An 18,988-nucleotide genomic window follows, 5' to 3' on the forward strand; every position below is an offset into this window, starting at 1 on the left:
CCACGAACAGAAAGAGGAAGGAAGAGGTAAGCTAATTATTCCAGTTGAAGCTGTCACTTCGTGCAAATGAAAACCTAGAGTTTTTAAGATTTCTTTTATGTCATTCTTACCGAATAAAGCTGGTATTGAAGTCCCAGGCCTTGCTAAAAGGACAGTGGCAATTCCTTGGCAAGGAGCTCGGTTGTTGAGGGAACTGGGATTCTTCGGTCCCCCTCTGGATGCTGGAGAATACGCCTGTGCTTCTGCCTGCCCACTGCTGTGCACCAGTACACCCTCGGGTTCCTTCAGAGCCATGTTGCTCTTTTGCATGCTGCTGAATGTAACTCAGGGAGCATGAACGTGAGGTTTATGTATTTTTTGTTACTTTAGCCATGCCTCTCAACAATCTAGTTGCTGCTGTTACTGAAATGGAAGATCTTAATTCCAAATTCTTAACGTTCAGAAAAGCTGCGAACAGAAGCAAGACAAATAAAGCTAATTGTCGTGGAGGGAAAAATCACGTATGGTTTGTTCTGAAAAAGCTTGTGTTTTGCAAGCTAGCATTGCAATCATACTTGAAGCAGTTATGTTCTAGAAGATCTGTCCTAGGATTTAAGTGCTGTAAAAAGAAAAAGGTAAGCATCAGATTAAAAGGAATTTTATTTTTTGTCTTTTAATTGCAGGCATTCTTAATGCAAAATGTTCTCATTGGATTTAAAAAAAAAAAAAAAAAAAGTTTTTAGGCAGTGGTTAGGAGGCAATGTGTTACCCTTCTCCCAGAACTGAAGTTTTACGCCGTGGTGTGCATCGAACTTTTTTTTTTTTTTTTTTGAATGCTTGAACAAATACTGTCATCTGAAGAAAGCCTTTTGTATAAGGTAATATTAAAACTGAAGGTATTCTCTGAGAAACTGGTAATGCATTTTGGTAATGAAAAGTACCTTGTGAAGTACAGCAAGTTGTGGCTTTTCATTGCACTGAGTTCAAGTGTTCAGAGGCCTGATAGCATATCTGGCCTTTGTTGAAAATGTTGACTGCTCATTCATGAATGATTAACAAGTTGTTTTATTTTAAGGCACGTATCTGCTTCCTACTGTGTCAGTGTAAAAACTAAGTCCTGAAAAAGCTGTGTGTGATGTCTGTATGTGAAGAATGTTTTGTGTGGATCCTGAGAGCTTTGTCCTGCCTGTGTGAAAGTCTTCATTGTCAGTTTGCAAGGATTTACTGCTAGCAGTTTTTTTTTTTTTTTTCTGTGCAGATATTGCAACAAGACTGAATTTAAATACAGCAGACTTGTAATGTGTTAAAATGTCGAGCATTACTGAGTTCAGGGAGAGGTCCTTGTGTTCATAAAGTTGTCATTGTGCTTAGTGGGCTGTGCAGTTTTCACTCAAGTTGTGGCACTGTAGAAGTACTTCTGCTTTCTGCTTTTCCTTTATCACTTTTACCTAGCAAGAATTCCTACTGTCTTTAGTAGGAGAAAGCAACATGAAAAAACTTGAAACCATACCAGGCAGCAGATGAAGTTTGAAATGTTTTGAGTATAAGCTACCTTCTGTGTGTACGTGTGTGTGCATGTTGAAGGACATGTTTTACATATTTTCTCACTATCAGAATTACAAGAACAAGCAGTCCCGGTAGATTTATTTCCACGTTTATGAGCATTTGGAGTTCTTCAGGACAAAAATGAATCTCAGGGAAGGAAGCTCTAAATGGAGCTCCACACGTACATACCAAAACGCTTGGTGGTTAGCATACATTTAAGTTTCCCTTAACTGTATATGTCTGGATATGGGAAAACAGCCAAGGAAGCTGTTATAAACTATTTTTATCTACGTAATGCCTTATCTATTTGGATTTCCATATTAGTGATGAGTAATGGGTTAAGTAAAAGAAAGTTAAATGATTTTAATATGCTTTTTGGCTTGGAAGTAGTAAAGGCTTTTGCAGTGTGCAGTCTTTCACTGGCACCATTCACCTTCAAGGCAAAGTTGTTTGAAGCCTGAGAGCTCTACAGGGCCACCTGGAGGGAGCTGCTCCCTCTGGCAGTCCCCTACCCAAGGGGGAGAGGGACCTGCCTTCCTGCGGGCACCGGCTGGGAAGTGCCATAGGGGTACCTCAGGAAGTGAAGAGCTTTGTAAATGTTGCTTTGATTTGTCAATAAACAAGAAAATCTCATTGTATAAGGCTAGCATTGACGCTGGGCAGCAGCAGTGCAGAGAGCAGCGCACCTCGTTGCGTGTCCTGAGGTATGAGGAAGTCCTGCTGCGTGCTACGTGGTTATTTAAAGTAGTTCCTGATAAGCATGTCAGATCCCTCGCACACATACTTCATAGCTAAGCTACATGTTGTACTTAAATTTAGTTTTTGTGTTTTCCATGCTTTGCTGAAAATAGTAATGTGGAAGGTCTTGCAGTTTTACCGGGGGACTCTCTCAGGAGAGAGCTCAGCAGGGCATGGCAGTAGCTGGGCCTTTGGTTAGCAGGACGCTTAGCCGGCCTGTTTGTCGTTCACCTCAGAGGTTCTGGCTTCCCCACTTGCAAGCCAGAAGTTGGTATTATGTGTTTAGTAGTACTAAACATTCAGAAGAAAAACACTCATTAAACTTTCATCTCACGCTTCTGTTTTAAACTTAAACAGAGTGTTGCTTGTACTATGTGGCTGTGCATCGGCCTGTGTCAGCGCAGGGTAATACAGGCCCTGCAGCTTCACCTGGTGCTGTTCTGGTGACGATGCTGAGACCTTGGAAGACCTCAGAGTGAAATCTCCGAGCCCTGGGCCTCAGGCCTCCTGCCTCCAGGCCGCTTCTTAGTGCCATTGCCCTGGGGAGCGGGGCAGCCCTCAGGCCCACGTGCTGCCACCACTGCCCGCAGCCACTCCACATACACCAGGAGGTGTTTCACAAGCTGGTTGCAGTCACGCATCTGGTGGCATCCTCAGGCAGGATGGTGAGATGAGTCTTTACTTGTGGCAGTGCTCTTTATGCTGTTAATGCCCTCAAGAAACAGAACTTCACCAAAGCCAGGTGTTCCCCCTGGCCCTCTTAAAAAAAAAAAAAAAAAAAAAAGGCAGAGTTTGGATTTCTTTCCTTTGAGTTAATGGAAGAGGATACAAATTGTTTTCACAGCTGATTTTGAGTGCTGCAGATACTCCCCCCTGCCATGGTTTGCCTTGTATTGCTGTTAAACATACTCCCTATATGTAGTAAATTGCCTTTTCTCTTTTAAAGCCTCGCAAGACAAGTCCATGCCTGTTCTAATCTCATTAAGTTCCTCTCCAGCTATTTCCCCTTTTGGTTGTGGATATTGCCCATATTTGGTTCCAGCTGTGGTGCAATCAGTTTATATCTGATTGTGTGGTACAATATGCTGTCTTGCCTGAGCAAACCCCAATAATTTATGATGAGATGTGGCCGAGATTAGCAATTTAAGATTTTAATGCTTAAAAGCACATTATAAAGGATCTTTTATGTAATGCAGTGTGTTCTCTTTTTTTTTTTTCTTTTTTTTTCTTTGAAAGATGCAACAAGAGGCACAAGGACTTGCCTCCAGCAAAGCTTCTGAATTAAAACTGAGCAGGGGGGAGGAATGGTATGAATGATATTTTTACTTCCTTTGGATGCCTAAATAAAGTGCCCTGACACAGGGAGATGGCTCTGTGTTAACAGGCAGCTTTTCAGTTTGGTTTAATAACAAGTTGCTCCCACAACCTCTTAGTCACAGCTTTCGTGAACTACTTGTCTTCTGTGTGGTGTGTTTTATGTACTTGTACTTTAAAAATTGGTCAGAAATAATATTCTCCTCCTAAACACTTCTGTGACTTATTTAAAAGTACACACGGTTTCTGTAAGAGCCACAGACTTAACATGAAGGCCAGCAGAAAGCATGGTTATCAAACTATGAATCTGAATTTGTCATTGGTGTTTAATTTTCTTGTGGACATTTGTTCTCCTTATGTGCATATATATGACCAAAATTAGCTGGATAAGAATAGCCACTTAATTTCTGTAAGAAGGGAGTGGTAATCACAACACTGTCAGTGATATTACATAAACGACTGAAGTAAGCATCTGTTTGGAAAGGCTTGCAGGTAAACCACCCAGGTGTTTTCTGGAGTTTCTTTGTCATAACACTGTGCTCGTCTTTCAAACTGAAAAGTGCTGCTTTATGTTTGCCATCCCCTATATAGCAGTAGGGGAGGAAAAAGGCCGGGGAACCATCTTTGCTTAACAAGTGACGTGTAAGAGATGCTACATTTGGTCTTGAACAAAAGCACATTGCTTAGAGTTACTGAGCAATACCAGAACTGTAAAGCTCAAGTTTTTAAACATACAATTATTTTGATGATGATTCCAGTGCATTTCAAATCAATTGCAAGACATACATGTAATTATCAGCTGTCAGCTGGAGAAATGCTAAAATATTGTTAACTATAAGGTAAACATCACAAACTATATTTAATATTGAAAAAAAATCTAATGTTTCCATGCCCTGGCATCTTGTGGCTGTCCTTTGTGCTTTTATATGTAACAAAAAAAAGGGAGTTTGTTGGTTTGTTTTACTACTGTAATGTATACTGATTTGTAAGGGAGCATTATAAAATTCATTTGCTCTTTAATAACACGTTTCTTCTCTCAATAGCCAACTACTCCACCAAGCCAAGGGAGGCCTGATTCACCAGTTTATGCTAATTTACAAGAACTGAAAATATCTCAGTCTGCACTTCCACCACTACCTACAAGTGCTCCAGTCCAAATAAATGGGGAATGGGAAACCCATAAAGATACTACAGGACGCTGTTATTACTACAACAGAGGATCACAGGAACGAACTTGGAAACCTCCACGTTGGGCCCGAGATGCAAGCATTAATAAAGGGGATTCCCAGAGCCATGCAGATCATGAGGTAGTTTGTTCTGAGATCACAAACAATGAGATTATAATGTATTTGAGTACTGTTTTGCTATGGAACTTGATATCTCTGAACTTTGAGGTTTCAGGGAGTGTCTTTTTTTTGTCTTTTTGGTCACGTGGCTGGGTATGAAGTAGTGAAGATTAACAGTTTCTCTCTTCAGTCAATTTTGTGTATGACTGTGTATGTGAAATGTGTGAAAGATCACAAATCTGTTAAAGGTCACAAATCAGAGTACTAGTTGTAAAAGTGCCCAGCAGTCGCTCATTAGGTGTTACAGCTTTGCTTTTAAAATTAAAGGAAAGCTAAGAAGCCTTGAAACTGCCAGGACTTTAAATGACAATTGAATATGAAGGCCATCATAACTTTTCTGATACGGTGTGTTCTCTTTTTCAGTATATTCAACATATTTTTGGGTGAGAAGGGGGAGATGGGGAAGGTGAGGGAGTGTGGGAAGGGGGATGAAAAAAGCAAGGGGAATTTTTATCAACCTGAGTTAACTATACACTAAAACAAAGGCAGACGATATATAGCTATTTGCTACTGCTTGGTTAATGCTGTGGCAATAAATTTAAATATGAATTATATTTCTTACAGGAATTTTTTTTTTTTTTTTTTAGAGAGGAATTCAGGTGGTTGTAGAGATGGATGTAGAGAAATCCAGAATCTAGGAGTCAAAACTAGACTTAATAGAGCTCCATAGCATGTTCCTCCAGGGTCAGAAATACTGATGTAATTGAGGCTTCTATCCAATTCCATCCATTTTATCTGTTTGTTTAGGAGAATTGAATTTACACACTTCTCAATTATTTTTGTGTCTAGCCTTGGATAACTCTAGAACAAGCTAGAGGAAAAGGCAGTCAAAGCAGCAATACTTGGTTATGTTGAGAAAATCCTTTTCTTCATTCTGTGAATGGTAACTGGGTATCCCAGAAAAGAAGTCAAATGATGGTGCTGGTAGGTTTGCCAACCAAATGTCTAGGTCCAATAGTGGCAAATGCTTGGGGTGGGGAGAATCTGTCCCAGCTTTTGGCAGTTGGCTGTAGGAACTTTTTGCCTTGATTACATTCCAACCATAAATGTTATTTTGGAGATATATCAATAGATTTTTTTCACTATGCAAATGTTTTACCTTTTGAAGCATTTTTCAGTTATTCAGCTTTGCCACAGATTTTGCTTAAGAGAATTGAAGCTTACTATGAAATTATTAATGTTAAAAGATTGTTTAGGATAATATTTGAGGTGCAAATATGTTCTGTGCGGCTGATTGCTAGGGAGAGTCAAACACTAGTGTTAGTCTATTTGAGCTGCTGTGGTTCAGATAAAGAAATGGAATAGTTGGAAGATGGATATTACTGTTCAAATATGCTTAAAATAGTGCTCTTGTATTCAAACAGTGCTTAGGTTAATCAGTTTCTTGATTGAAAGAAAAAGCAAACATATTTGTCAAAAACTCTTCCATTTTTATATACCCTTTTCAAATATGTATATTTTAGGTGGGTTTCCTCCTGAGCTATTACATTATTTAGTTTTAAAATTTAATTGTGTACTGCTCAGGAATTTTAGATTGCTAAGAGTCCTGTTGTAGAAGTCTGCATTTGGGCCAGTAGTGCCAGAATCAGGAAAGAAAGGAGAAGGGAACCTCTTCATCGCCATTGGGAATGGCCTTCCTAGCAGCAGGGACATTTGCAAGCATTTAAACAGCCTTTTCTTGTCACAAGGTAGTGGCTGCAACAGGTAAACTGGCAAAATGTCTGCAACCATCTTACAGTTCTCTGTTAACTTCTCACTGGCTGTGCTTTTGCTGGATGTGACTTTGTTCTTAGGATGAGATGATTGCTTTTTTGAGTAGTAACTCACCTAGCAATAAGAGTGACAGGTTTTCTAGTGTGATTATTATTCCTTCTTCTCTTGGAAGGACTTTGAATAATTCTTTCTCTTTCCCCGCCATCTGCAAATAATGCCTGACTCCTATTCCCACCTCTGTACCACCACTTCACTGTGTAGGTGCATGATCAGAAAGCATAATATTCACTGCCTGTGTATATTTTATCAGACAGCTCAGTTCTTCCATTTATTTTTGACTCTTAAAGTATCACAGCTTGACCTTCAAACAATTTTATCTGTCAAAGTTTCATTCTGTGTAAGATCAATGGCTGATACATGCTTTGATTAACATAAACTTGTGTTGAGCTGAAAAATTTCCAGTAGCACAAATTCCTTACGTTATTTATCCTTTCTGACTAAGGTATTAAAGGTTTTGTTGATTTTAAAGCCAGTTTTTCTCTTCTGTTCTGCATTTGGGAGTGTACTTCACACTCCACTGGTTGTATTCACCATTTCATTTATGACCTTTAAGTACTTTAAGTACTTTAATACCTTAGAGTACAGGTTGAGATCCCAGGCTAAGCTACAGTAAAATATAGAACATCCCAGATTTTGTCTGACCATGAGGATTTAGATTGCTGTTAGAACAAATATATCTTAATAATTAGCAAAAACTGATTTAATTTCTTTTAATGAAATTAAATGGGCTTTTGCATACCAGTCAGTTCTCCTCATTCCCTTCAGATTTAGCAATACAGGAGCATACGCACAAAGGTTAAATGCTAGTTGTGTCTCTGATGGTTTGTCCTCAGAGGAGGTTGTATCTTATTAGGTAGCAAAATAACAAGGTGACATCAATATGGGAACTGTATAGGACTATATATTATAATGTATGTATTCATATGTAATTTATTAGAATATAAATAGCTTGTAATTGGCCTTAAAACTTTGGTTAGGAAATTTTTTTGATAATTACGAACAGGCAAAATTATAGTTAATGTGTTGAAGCTGATAACAGGTATGGCACAAAGAAAATGGCCTGAAGTTAGGGCAGTTATCTGGACTTGGGGGTGGGGAACAGTACGATCCTAACAGGACCTTTGGTAAAGTAAAACTAAGTATGGATAAAATTTATCAGAGGCAGTGACTTGAGAAAAGAGGTCTAAATGGTAACGGGGAGAAATTGGTCAAACTGTGAAGTGGTTTAATTGGGGTGGGACTGTAAGTAGAATGAGATGTGATGTCAGATCAGAGAAGGGAAAACCTCTGATGCATAGCTAGGAGACCAGAACATGGGGACCAATGAATTAACCAACAACGTGCTGAAAAGCAGAACTGTTTTGTTTAAATTAAAATTTGCATTTAAAAAATGTGGCCAAGATGCTCTTTCATTCCCTGTTTTTAATTTGTTTCAAAATAAACGGTAATAAAGGGATGCTAGCTTCTTTAAAGACTCATTTTTTTCTCACTGTGTTTGAAAGTAGTGGTAACTTCCAAAACTGGTTTGATTATAGAAGAGAGACCATAAATATTCCTTTTTTCTAAGTGCAATATGTCCTGGTCTCTGCCCTGAAGAATTTTCAGCATAAATGAAAACAAGGCAAGAAAGACAGTAGAAACAATGATGTGGGGGCATTTTTGTAATTTGCTTTGAAATTTAACAGCAAATTTCTTAGGAGGTGTAAGGTGTTGGCAGCTGCCTGCGTAAGATGGTTTTAGCTAAATGTGGTATCCTGTGATTGAGGATGGGACTCCGCGAAGTAGCATGGAGGCTACATGAAGGGAGAATGGGGTTAGAGAGCTCACAGGCAGTTCGTGCTGTGAGAGAAATTGAAAATTGTTGTGTGGTTTGGCCAGTGTTCTCTTTAATCCCCATTTAGGTGGCTTTAGCAGTTGTTGCTACTAGCTGGGGGATGAAGGATGCCTTGGTTTGAGATAAACTTTGAAACAACTAAGGCATTTCATCGAAGTTTGTCAGCCAAGGTTAAGGTCTGAGATAGTGTGGTAGGTGGGATTAGCTCAGCCTTGGATCTTCAGGCATGATATAGTGGGTTACAGACATGTGTTAACTCATTCTTATTGAACAAAAGTTTCCTTTCTCTCGGAGAATTTTCATTTTTGTCTTCTGTTTAGTTTTAAATGTGTACAGTGCTTCTTCAGCATCAGGAATTACTTGGAAGAAAGATTGTTATTTGTTCATAATTCCTGTTAATTAATTCCCCCCCAAAAAAAAAAACAAAACAAAAACACCACCAACAAAAAAAAACTAGCAAAAGCAATACCCTGCAAGTCTACAACCTTGAAAAAATGTCAGTGTGCTTGTATTTAAGCATTAAGATATAATGTAAATTTAAACGTGCATATACACTACGACTATCCTATAAAACAGTTGCTCAAGTGGGGCCAATGGCATTAACATCAAGTCATTGGTCACAATCCAAGCATAAAAGCGCGGCTGAGGACTTTTTGTTGTCCCAATAGTTAGAAATTGGCAGTTCAGGTTTTCGTGTTAACCCAAGTCTGAGAGGTGAGACTGTTTAATGCATTGCTGAAGTGCACCCATCCTTTTTGCTGTAGAAGATACGCTTATGTTGCTTTGTTAATGACCAAATTGGTCATGGGTTTTGCTGTGTCTGGTAAGCCAGCTTGTGTCAGTTTAGGGAGTCTTCCTCATGCATGTGGTAAGCTACTCAGGAAGCTAACACCAGAAGCCCATATAATAATTTGGAAATGTCACTAAATATATAATCTCTAAAAACAGCCTCTTTAAAACTGGTGAATTTCTGATGCTTGAATTACTATTAAGTGGGAGTTTTGCCTTTCTTCCTGCTTTATGGCTTTCTTTAAAACCCTTACGTTGTGTTGTTGAACCTTAGTCCTTATTTAACCATTGTTTTCAACTAGCAATGATGCGTTCCCCCTTAAGATTTATGCCTAGTACCAACCTATGATCAAAGACAGTGTGAAAGGAAACGCGTGATGATTTCCTCAGGAGACTGTTGTAGAAATACTGTTGTGGAAGATGAGCGTAGAGAGGGTTTTTTTGATGCATGGAGTGGATACTTGGAATAATACCTACAATACCTAAGGAGGGAGATGAATGAGGTGTACTAAAGAAAAGAAGTTTTGATGTGTGTGCAAAATCTTTTCTTTGCTTCACATGCCAAACTTGTTCTTTGCATTATAATCCACTCTTGTCTTTGGAAAGTAATCTTGCAGTTCAGCTAGCTGTGCCTTCAGTTGGTGGAATATCTTGATTTATGAATCACCCGTTGTCAAATTTGTCAGCATTGGAAGGAGGAAGGTGGAAATTCCTCGTCATTGTAGGATGCACTGCAGACACAGATAGATGGAAATGGAGTTTGAAGTTATCCCAAATGATTATTATGTTTCCAGGTACTACTTGGGAAGGGAAGAAAAGAATCTAGGTATGAAAGCCAGGAAACCAGTAGGTCTTATAGGTTTTCTGGGGCAACAGAGTTTACTAAAGCTGACTTTCTTCATCAATCAGTAATGTAAATTTGTGGGAATAAATTTTAGATAGGCAAAAAATTTGGAGTCAAAATTATATTTGAAATTGTTGTTGTATTGTATTGTTTAAATCTGAGTGGTTGGAATATGGTATGGTAGAATTAAGAAAATTAACAGTATAAACTCTGTTCTGAAAATGTTCTTGAATTACCTAGCAATTATCAAATCCTTATGAACTGTAAAAATGTCTGTCTTATTTTCTGATGTAAGGTATAAAAATGTGAACTTCTCTCAGTTATTGCTATTCTCGTTCTCTCCAAATAATCTTTAATCTTTCAGATTTTAAAGCATTTTCATTCTCAAAATCGCCTTATGTTTCTGACTACTTGTAGCATCTTTCATCAGAAGAAAACGACCACAGTTCTTGTTACAGCCAGTCAGATAGTCAGTATGGTTCTCCTCCAAGGGGTTGGTCAGAAGAGTTGGATGAACATGGTCAAACCTTATATACCAATGACTATACTAATGAAAAGGTACTTTTTCCCTTCTTCTCATCGCATGTTCAGCTAATTCACTGTTAGAAATTCAGATTTCGTTTCTAGAAGTCAAAAACATTCCTTAGTGGTATCTCCTTTTGTTTTTAAACTTGCATGAAAATTTCACAACTGAACTAACTTTTTCTTTCTTATGTATGTCCTTTGCCATACTAAGGACGTACTTTTTCTTTTATTTATTTCCCACCTACCATCCTCGTGGTTACACTTTAGGAATGAACTTAATACTCTTCTAAGTTGTTCTTGTCTATGAGGTAGGTCTTCCAGATAGGATCGTTTCAAACTGAAAGTAATGCTGCGTTCTCAGTTTCATCCTTGCCTTATTTGAGGTTTTCAGTACTGGTTTCAGATTTAGACAAACTTTTTACTTAAACCATAGCAGTATCAGTAGATTTATGTTCTGTTCTAAGGAGATAATTGCTACTGATAACTTACTATGATTCTGGGCATATCCTATAAATTTCTACCACACAGGAAAAATGATGATGATATTTATATATATTTGTAAAGAAGTCTATTTTTTAAATTGTTCACTGAAGTTGTGTTTTGATTTTTAACCTTCAAAAAGTGTTTATGGCACCAGTAATATAATTACTATCTTGTAGCACTACTTCTTCTTTACTTGATATATTACATTTTTTTTTCCTTTTTTTTTAAAGAAGCTTTTATGTGATCGAGTTTTATGTCAGTTTTGGAGTTTTGTCTTTCTTAATCTATTTCTGCTAAAAATCTATAGCTCGTACCTCCTTTGGCAAACATGCAAATATTGTTTAAAAAAATAACACTGGGACTGATAGAGAACAGTATTTCCTATCACAAACAATTCATTGAAAGGCAATTCTGTGAAACCTACTTGACCCAAGAAATTTAATGTGAGTTTTTCTATGCATGTTTTTGTGAGACCATCCTGTAGAATTTTACTCATTACAGTTCTGTCTGTTCTGCACAACTAGTCATAATCACCATAGGTTTACCTCTTTGGTTCTGGGAGCTGCTGATAGAGGTTACGTAAATTATATTCCTTATAATATATTTAGATACTGCATCTTGTGCTCCTGTCTGGTACAAAAATATAGTTGTTCAAATTGTGCAATAATCTCTTAAATTATCAGTTGCTGGTTGAGCTTCTTAGAATTCTGTAATTTTATCTATACGCTTCTTACTCAGATCTGGTGCAAAGATTGTACTTCCTTAAACTGATGTCATAATGTTGATAAAAGTGAGATAAGTAATCTCCAAAATATCTGTTGATCACATTCTCTTGGTAGGTTATGTGAGTCATCAGGAATTCCATAACTGTGATATTGCAGGTGTTTTTCCTGAGGTGTTTCAGAAGGAAAAAATGATAGTGAGCCCTATTCGGAAAGCAGAAAACTGAAATGTTGCTCCCATTGTTAACTAACCTTGGTTAGTTAAGGGAGGTTGATTGCTAGGCACTGCTAAAGTGGATGGAACTTTATTAAAAATTAATTTAAAATCCCAAATACCAGAGACTAGCTTTGTTATGACTGTCACACTAATTATATTTCCTGTCATCACATTTCTTTCTGCAGTGGTTAAAACATGCAGATGAACAAGGTAGACCATACTACTACAGTGCTGATGGTTCCCGGTCAGAATGGGAGTTACCTAAGGTGAGTGACCTAATAAAGAAACACTACCAACTTGGGATTTTCCTTTTCTCCCCAGGAGATGTTCTATGAGGCCCTTAACGGGAGTTATTTGCAAGAAGAGGGCTTAGTTACTTCTAGCATTTTTGTGGATTTTCTGATTGAGGAGAGAAAAAACATACTAAAGGACATAAAAAATAGATGTATGTAACTATTCAGATGTCAAAAAAGATATCTTTTCTGAACTGAGCTTTTCATGTACAACTGCAAAGTATTATTTGTGATTCATCTGTGAAATAGAAAATCTTTGTAGGAAAAAAGGTGTTTTTCTTAAACTACAAAATGTTCCTTAAAAACTGCGGTCTATTTTTATTACCCTCCAAAATGAATGTTTTTTCTGTCCTGTATTTCTAAATTTGGTGATTTAAATCTTATATTGAGAGGCGTTGAAAAACAAATTTCAACAGTTCTGTTGTGTTTTTGAGCATGAAACTTGAGAGCTTCACCAGAAGCGCATTCTGGTATTTATTAATTTTGGAATAAAAATAAAAAAAAATGTAGGAAATTGACATACTTAAGTAGTCTGAGGATGTTCCTATTATTACTTAATTTACATTTTCATGTTGAAAAACTATAGAACATCTGTCATAGGGATGTAGTTGTAGAACTATGAGGGTGTTTGTTTGATCTCATACGGTAAAGTTATCATTAAAAAAAATAATCACAGGGAATTGCGTGCATTGAGCATATCAAAGTGTGTGATTCTCAGCTATTGTTTCTTCTGTACAAAAATTGGTGTCCTTTCTGCTTAAAAAGGAGCAACTGTAATAGTGCTCTTGTAATACTTGTGGGAAAATATTTCAAGTTATCAAATGATGCTACAGTCTACACTAGTGTTACATCAGCTAAAGGATTTGTATCTTAGCTGAGCTGACATTGAGTTCTCCTATGTTGATCTGATGTGTTAGGATCTTGAATTTTGTAACATCAAAGCTATCTGATCTGTAACTGTTGTTTTTAAAAGATACTTAACTATTGATTAGCTGTTACATTAGCAGTGTGCAAATCTGCTAGCACAGGTTTTACCAGAAGCAATTGATATAGTTGAAGGTAATTTGGGGGGAATGATGTCTTAGGTACTTCATTTGGTGACTTCTTCACAGTCAAAACCTGTGCAGAAGTTGCTTTCCACTGAAATAGATTGGATTTGGATTTAAACTAAATAGCAAATGGAATTAGCTTTTAATTCAACTGCACCAAGTCACAAAGAGAATCCAGCACTGTTAATTGAGGCACCTTAACTACAGGGGTGAGGTCTAGTACTCGTGTGTTTGAGCATGATATTTTTAGTGGTTCTACTTAAACCTCTGGGCTCCCTTGTGTTATTAACCACCTACAGAATGAAACAAAGCCTCTGTTTCTTGGAGTTAATGGTCTGATACGTTTTAGCTCATATTCATATGAAAATCATCAAATATTTTTGTTAGGAATTTTGCTTAAATTGTTTACCCTGGGCTACTTGAGTAGCAAATATTCTTAATTTCCTTATTGAGCATTCTTGAAAGTACTAAATTGTGGCTGGAAGCAAATATAAGGTTAACAGAAGTAAATGACCAATTGACTTCTAGATTCACAGTCCAACTACCTATCTGTTGACAGAAACCCTAGCTTTTAGCTTTGAGTGCTGTGGAATAGATTAAACATTCTAGCAAAACGTTTAGCTAGTCTGTGTGTCTGAAAAACAGAGTAAAAACAAATGTTAAAAACTTGTGAGCAGTTGAAGCGTGATTGAAGATCGGCCTTTTGAAAGACTCGCTGAAGCGTGTTCTAAAAGCGCTTAGGAACAAATGAACTGGAAAGACAACGCAGACTGCAGAGCGACTTTGAAGAAAAATAGTCTCTATCAAAAACTCTCATGAATGGTGAGACGACCTTAGAAAGACTTCAGCATTTTAACTCCTGCTTAAATGAAAAGTTAAGTTACTTGGAAAAAAAAAAAGACCTTTTAAGAAGAAATTAGATACAATCTACAGTAATTCTCTACATCAGTTTTTTCCCCAAACATATTTTGGAAGGTGATATATGAACTACATATTTTGTAAAATAAACAAATAGAACAGCATGGTTATGTAGTGTTGTTAAACCAGAAAAAGATGGTAATCCCTTTTGAGGAGATTCTTAGTAATCTGGACATCAATAGAACTAAAAATCAAACAGGCTTCTGGAAATAGCACATTAACTGTTCTAATACGTTATATGAAAAAACTTCACTTTTATAGCATCAGCTGTAAATGTGAACATGCTCTGGAATAACACTTCAGTAGTCTTGAATGTGTATTTTAAAATATCTGATATTAGAGGAGGGAGGGAGGGAGAGTTAAAAAACGAATTACTTCAGACAGTCTCATAGAAAGCCCTCTGGTCACGTATATTTAAATGACATCTAGGAATAGCTGAATGCCTCTGGCTAAAAGCAGCATCTCGGATGGAGGAGCTTTGACAACTGCTGCAAAATTCTATTAGGACTCATGAGTGTGACCCAGCTTGTTGTAGTGGAACAGAAGAACATGCCGAATTATTCTTTAAATTGGTTAACAATATTTACTCGTAACTTGTACTACCTCTTCCGAAGACTTTGTTTTCTCCTGTGATTTCTGCTGTATTCAGTCGTCAGTTCTTGTTGATTATTTAAAAAAAAAAAAAAAAAGAATCAGGTCTTCTGTGAATAGTTCATTATGATAAAATTGGTTTATTTCCTTTTTAGTGAATGAGTAATATCTAAATTATAGTGAGGAAGGATATGGCCCTATTCCATAAGCCTAGTAGTCTTTTAATACAGGTTTTATATTTCAAGCAAATAGAAGGGGGACTGTATATTGAAGGGAGGAAAAAAGGTTAAATTGATCTCAGGAATAAGAACTTCCTAAAGTTTAAAAATGCAATTTATCAAGATGACAAAAAAAAAAAAAAGCAAGGAAAACTAAAAGAAGTACTACATATTGAAGAAATAGCTGAAAAGGGAGGAAAAGAGGACAGCCTAATAAAAACTAGAGGTACTGAATAATTGTCTTCCCAGTTTTCCAAATGCATTCCTAATCATATCTAAAAAGAAAAACAACATAACAGCATGATTATTGGACATCAGCTGGCTGAGTTCCCTGATTCAGGAGTAGACATCAAAATAAAATGCTTATGCTGTAAGCATCGTAGTTTGGCTGTTAATATTTAGAGACTGTGATATCCTAATTGCACTTCATCTTGTGAAATTGCACTTTCTCTTGTGATATCCCAATTACACTTTCTCTTCTTAGAAATTAGTTCACCATCAGCTCCCCTCACTCACTGTATGTACAGAGGAGGCAGTAGGTAGAGGAGCTTCATTTGGGGATGTCATCTTAGCCTGACAGTTTTATCTTGCCATCTCTGTGCTCCAATGTCAAGTGTGAGCTCTGAGGCCTCAGTTCTGACACTCAGGTGAATGATTTTGCTACTGGAGTCCTCAGTGCTGTCAAACAGCAAATGCCACCTGAAAAATTATAATAAATAAACATGGTGCTGGTAATAGGAAGAAGAAGATACTGTGCAGTCAAATGGTGAAATGAAAAAGTGAAAATAGGTATACCTGAACTTGTCTTATGGCCAGGATGTGAACAGTCCTACTTGGTTTGAGGTAACACATAATGTGTGTTGGCATTTGTGTCTACTGTAAGACTAAACATTATTGTTAGTAGTAGTGAATAATCCTCACATTCTTGTCTTGAAGCTTGGGATAGCTTGGAGGAAGTTAAGACTGCCTCAGCTGATGTGTTGATTTAGAGGTATTCAAGGACAGAAGTGCAGGTGATACTATTTCCTTTCTCTTTACTGTGGGTACCTGTATCTTAGAGGCCTGGTCTGGTCTTCCTCACTTGTCCTGGTGTGGTACTTTCCAGACCTTTTCATTCCTCCTAGATCAGAGAAGGGAGGGAAGTATCCCCAGCTTTTTCTGAGGCAAGCGGTGGTGCCTGTGGCAATCAGTACTGGCTTGGTGCTGGTCTTCACAGGCTAGCAGTCTTAGTGAAACAGTGGGTAAGAAGGTGAAGCAAAGACCATCCAAGGCAGCAAAGTCAACGGAGCAAGTATCCAGAGGGGTCTCCAGTCGCTTCTGCTTCAGGTGGAGCTGCCTTCTCCAGCAGCCTCCTGCCCCTGCACAGCCTCTGTTCCTTCTGTGAGGCTGCTGCCTCAAATGCTGCTGCAATGCAGATGGAAAATGAGTCTCATTTCTCCAAGGAAAGAGAAGTGTATGAGGTAGGGATGAGGTCCATGAAAAGAAACAAACAAACAAAAATTTACATGTAAGTGTTAAGGAAAACATTGTATTGGTTTAGCTAAGAAGAGCAAAATATGTACATCAGTGCTACGTTAGTCATAGCACTAAAAAAAAAAAAAAAAGTATTCAAAGCCAAAGACTGTTCTAGCATTGGAGAAATACTTCTGTTTTGAGGCAACATTAAAAAAAATATATTTTTTTAATATATGATTTCAGACTATCTGTTGGGAGAACTGCAAAGGGGTAGAATAAGGTAGTAAAGAGGACTAGGATATCAGAATATTCTTAAATGTCCCTATTCTAATCTCTTAACTGCAAGAAGGTAGAGTAAAATATTCAACTTCGGGTCTTTACCAAGTTTCACTGACAGTTGCATTCCGTGCTTTTCTCCCTTCACCCGCCTGTTCCTTGCATTTGGCTGTGGCTGTTGTTAGTGCAAACAAAGGAGAATCTTTGTTCTGCTTCTTGAAGCTGACAGATCTGTGTCATCTCCCTAAAAATGGGGACAACTGCTACAAATAACTCGGAGGTGTTGCATTTATTCCAATCACAATTAGGCTAGGACAGAGCCTTGAGCCATGCCACATTATCAGGGTAAAATTAAATATAAATCATTTAGCTAGTTGCGAGGGCTAGAAAATTTTAAACCAAAGCAAAGAGAGCTTTCAAGTGACTGGTGAAAGCAGGTACTTGAAAAAATAAACAATGAAAATAACCCTGTATTACCTAAATTTACACCATTAGTGTCCTTACCCTACACCAAGAGCTGGTGCATCAAGAAGTCTGTGTCACTTGGCACATGCAGTAAGGTTATGAACAATTATGAACAATTTGCTGATGTCCTTATTTCCTGGTAAAAAGAAACTGGTAGTGGAATAGAGAACAAATGAATGCAATGTGCTAGAAGGGGTAATGTATTGGGACAAATTTTGATTTTTTAGGGAAAACTTTAAAGGAGCAGCAGCCTGCGTTCTTAGATCTCTCTGTCATGTTATCAAAAATTTCAGATTTAAGAAAATAATAGCATCTTTTGATGTTTAGATGCATGGTAGCATCAGACGATCTCTGTATGGTCCTTGCCTAATCTCTTACTTCAAGATTACATCAGAGATGCAAGGAGGCATCTGACTGCATCACCAATAGCCCTGGCTACTTCTCCCTAGCCAGTGGCATCTATCCAGTCTAGAGGGTGGCTACTTCAGTTGGATATGCAGAGACTGAAACTGTATCTGAATCTCACTTTGATTCTCTTGTGAAAATCACAGATCAGACAATTTATTTCAGAAGCTTAGGCTTGTCTTGAGGCCGGAAATATATTTTTATTTTTTCCCCCTAGTAATTTGTTCTACTGCTTGCAGAGAGGGTGGAAAAAAAACACCTGACAAACAGGCATGAACACTTGAGTGAAAATTGTTTACTTGACACCTATATTGTGAAAAAATGGGGGAAAGATGTCAAATGTTCTCTTTAAAGAGCTGTCAGTTTATTAACACTGTTTGTATCACCAAAGCAAAGTACTGAAGCTGCTAAGATACGTGGCACAGTGTTCCTGAACTGTTGGAAGTGCGTTGTTAATGAGCTCCATATATACTGTTTCTTTACTTTCTTCTTCAGTGTGTTCTTAAACTGGAATGTCACGGTGTGTTACAGCCCGTTCTCCTTCAAGATGGGGTTGTCTGTAGAGATAAGTAGACTCCTGATGGTTTGTGGTGGTATAAAGGCACCTTTTAAATATAGATCACCTGTAAGTAGGCTGTGCCCACATTCTGACTCTTAGGACAGATTTCAATTCAAGACACTTTCAAGTCTGCTTTTGACTGTTGTTAGAACCTGAATTCAAGTTGTTCAAACGGAAAGTGCATAGAGGATTTTCATAAATAATACTCAATGGTGTCACTTAAGTATAGATATTTTAAAAATAAATGGTTCATTTGATAGCAAAAAATGTTTGAGCTGTCCATTTAAATTCTCGAGAACTGTTCTGAGGAATACTGTGGCATCTTTCCGTGGTGTAGGCATTGTTTCATCGAAACTCAGGTTTTAGTTGTAATATGGGCAATCTTTTGCATATAGCAAATTGCATATTTGTTTACTGAGTTGCAGAAGCATCTGCAGAATGGATGTTTCTAGAACAAGAAAGTCAGCTGGTTGTAGATTCCTTGCAGCATGAAGGAGAGTTCAGCTTTCATTTAACAAGGGAGCAAACTAAAAGTTTCTTAAACCTCACTATTATAATACACGTATATCTGTTGTCATATGAATGCAATTGTGCTGAAACCAATGCAAAGTCCCTGCTGTCTCAGCTGTGGATCTCTACAAGGATAACCA

General features: G+C 37.6%; 1 protein-coding gene across 2 annotated transcripts in view; it reads left to right on the plus strand.

Annotated features, from left to right (window-relative positions):
* Nucleotides 1-18,988, plus strand: part of ARHGAP12 (Rho GTPase activating protein 12) — a 71,009-nt gene that overhangs the window by 22,643 nt on the left and 29,378 nt on the right. For both annotated transcript variants that reach the window (XM_084282905.1, XM_084282904.1), the window contains exons 2-4: nucleotides 4,620-4,883; nucleotides 10,580-10,720; nucleotides 12,295-12,375. In XM_084282905.1, coding sequence (XP_084139031.1) covers nucleotides 4,620-4,883; nucleotides 10,580-10,720; nucleotides 12,295-12,375 — 486 coding nt within the window. The remainder of the gene's footprint in view (nucleotides 1-4,619; nucleotides 4,884-10,579; nucleotides 10,721-12,294; nucleotides 12,376-18,988) is intronic.

This window comes from Netta rufina (assembly GCF_964035555.1).
Source record: "Netta rufina genome assembly, chromosome: 2".
NCBI classification, from domain to species: domain Eukaryota; kingdom Metazoa; phylum Chordata; class Aves; order Anseriformes; family Anatidae; genus Netta; species Netta rufina.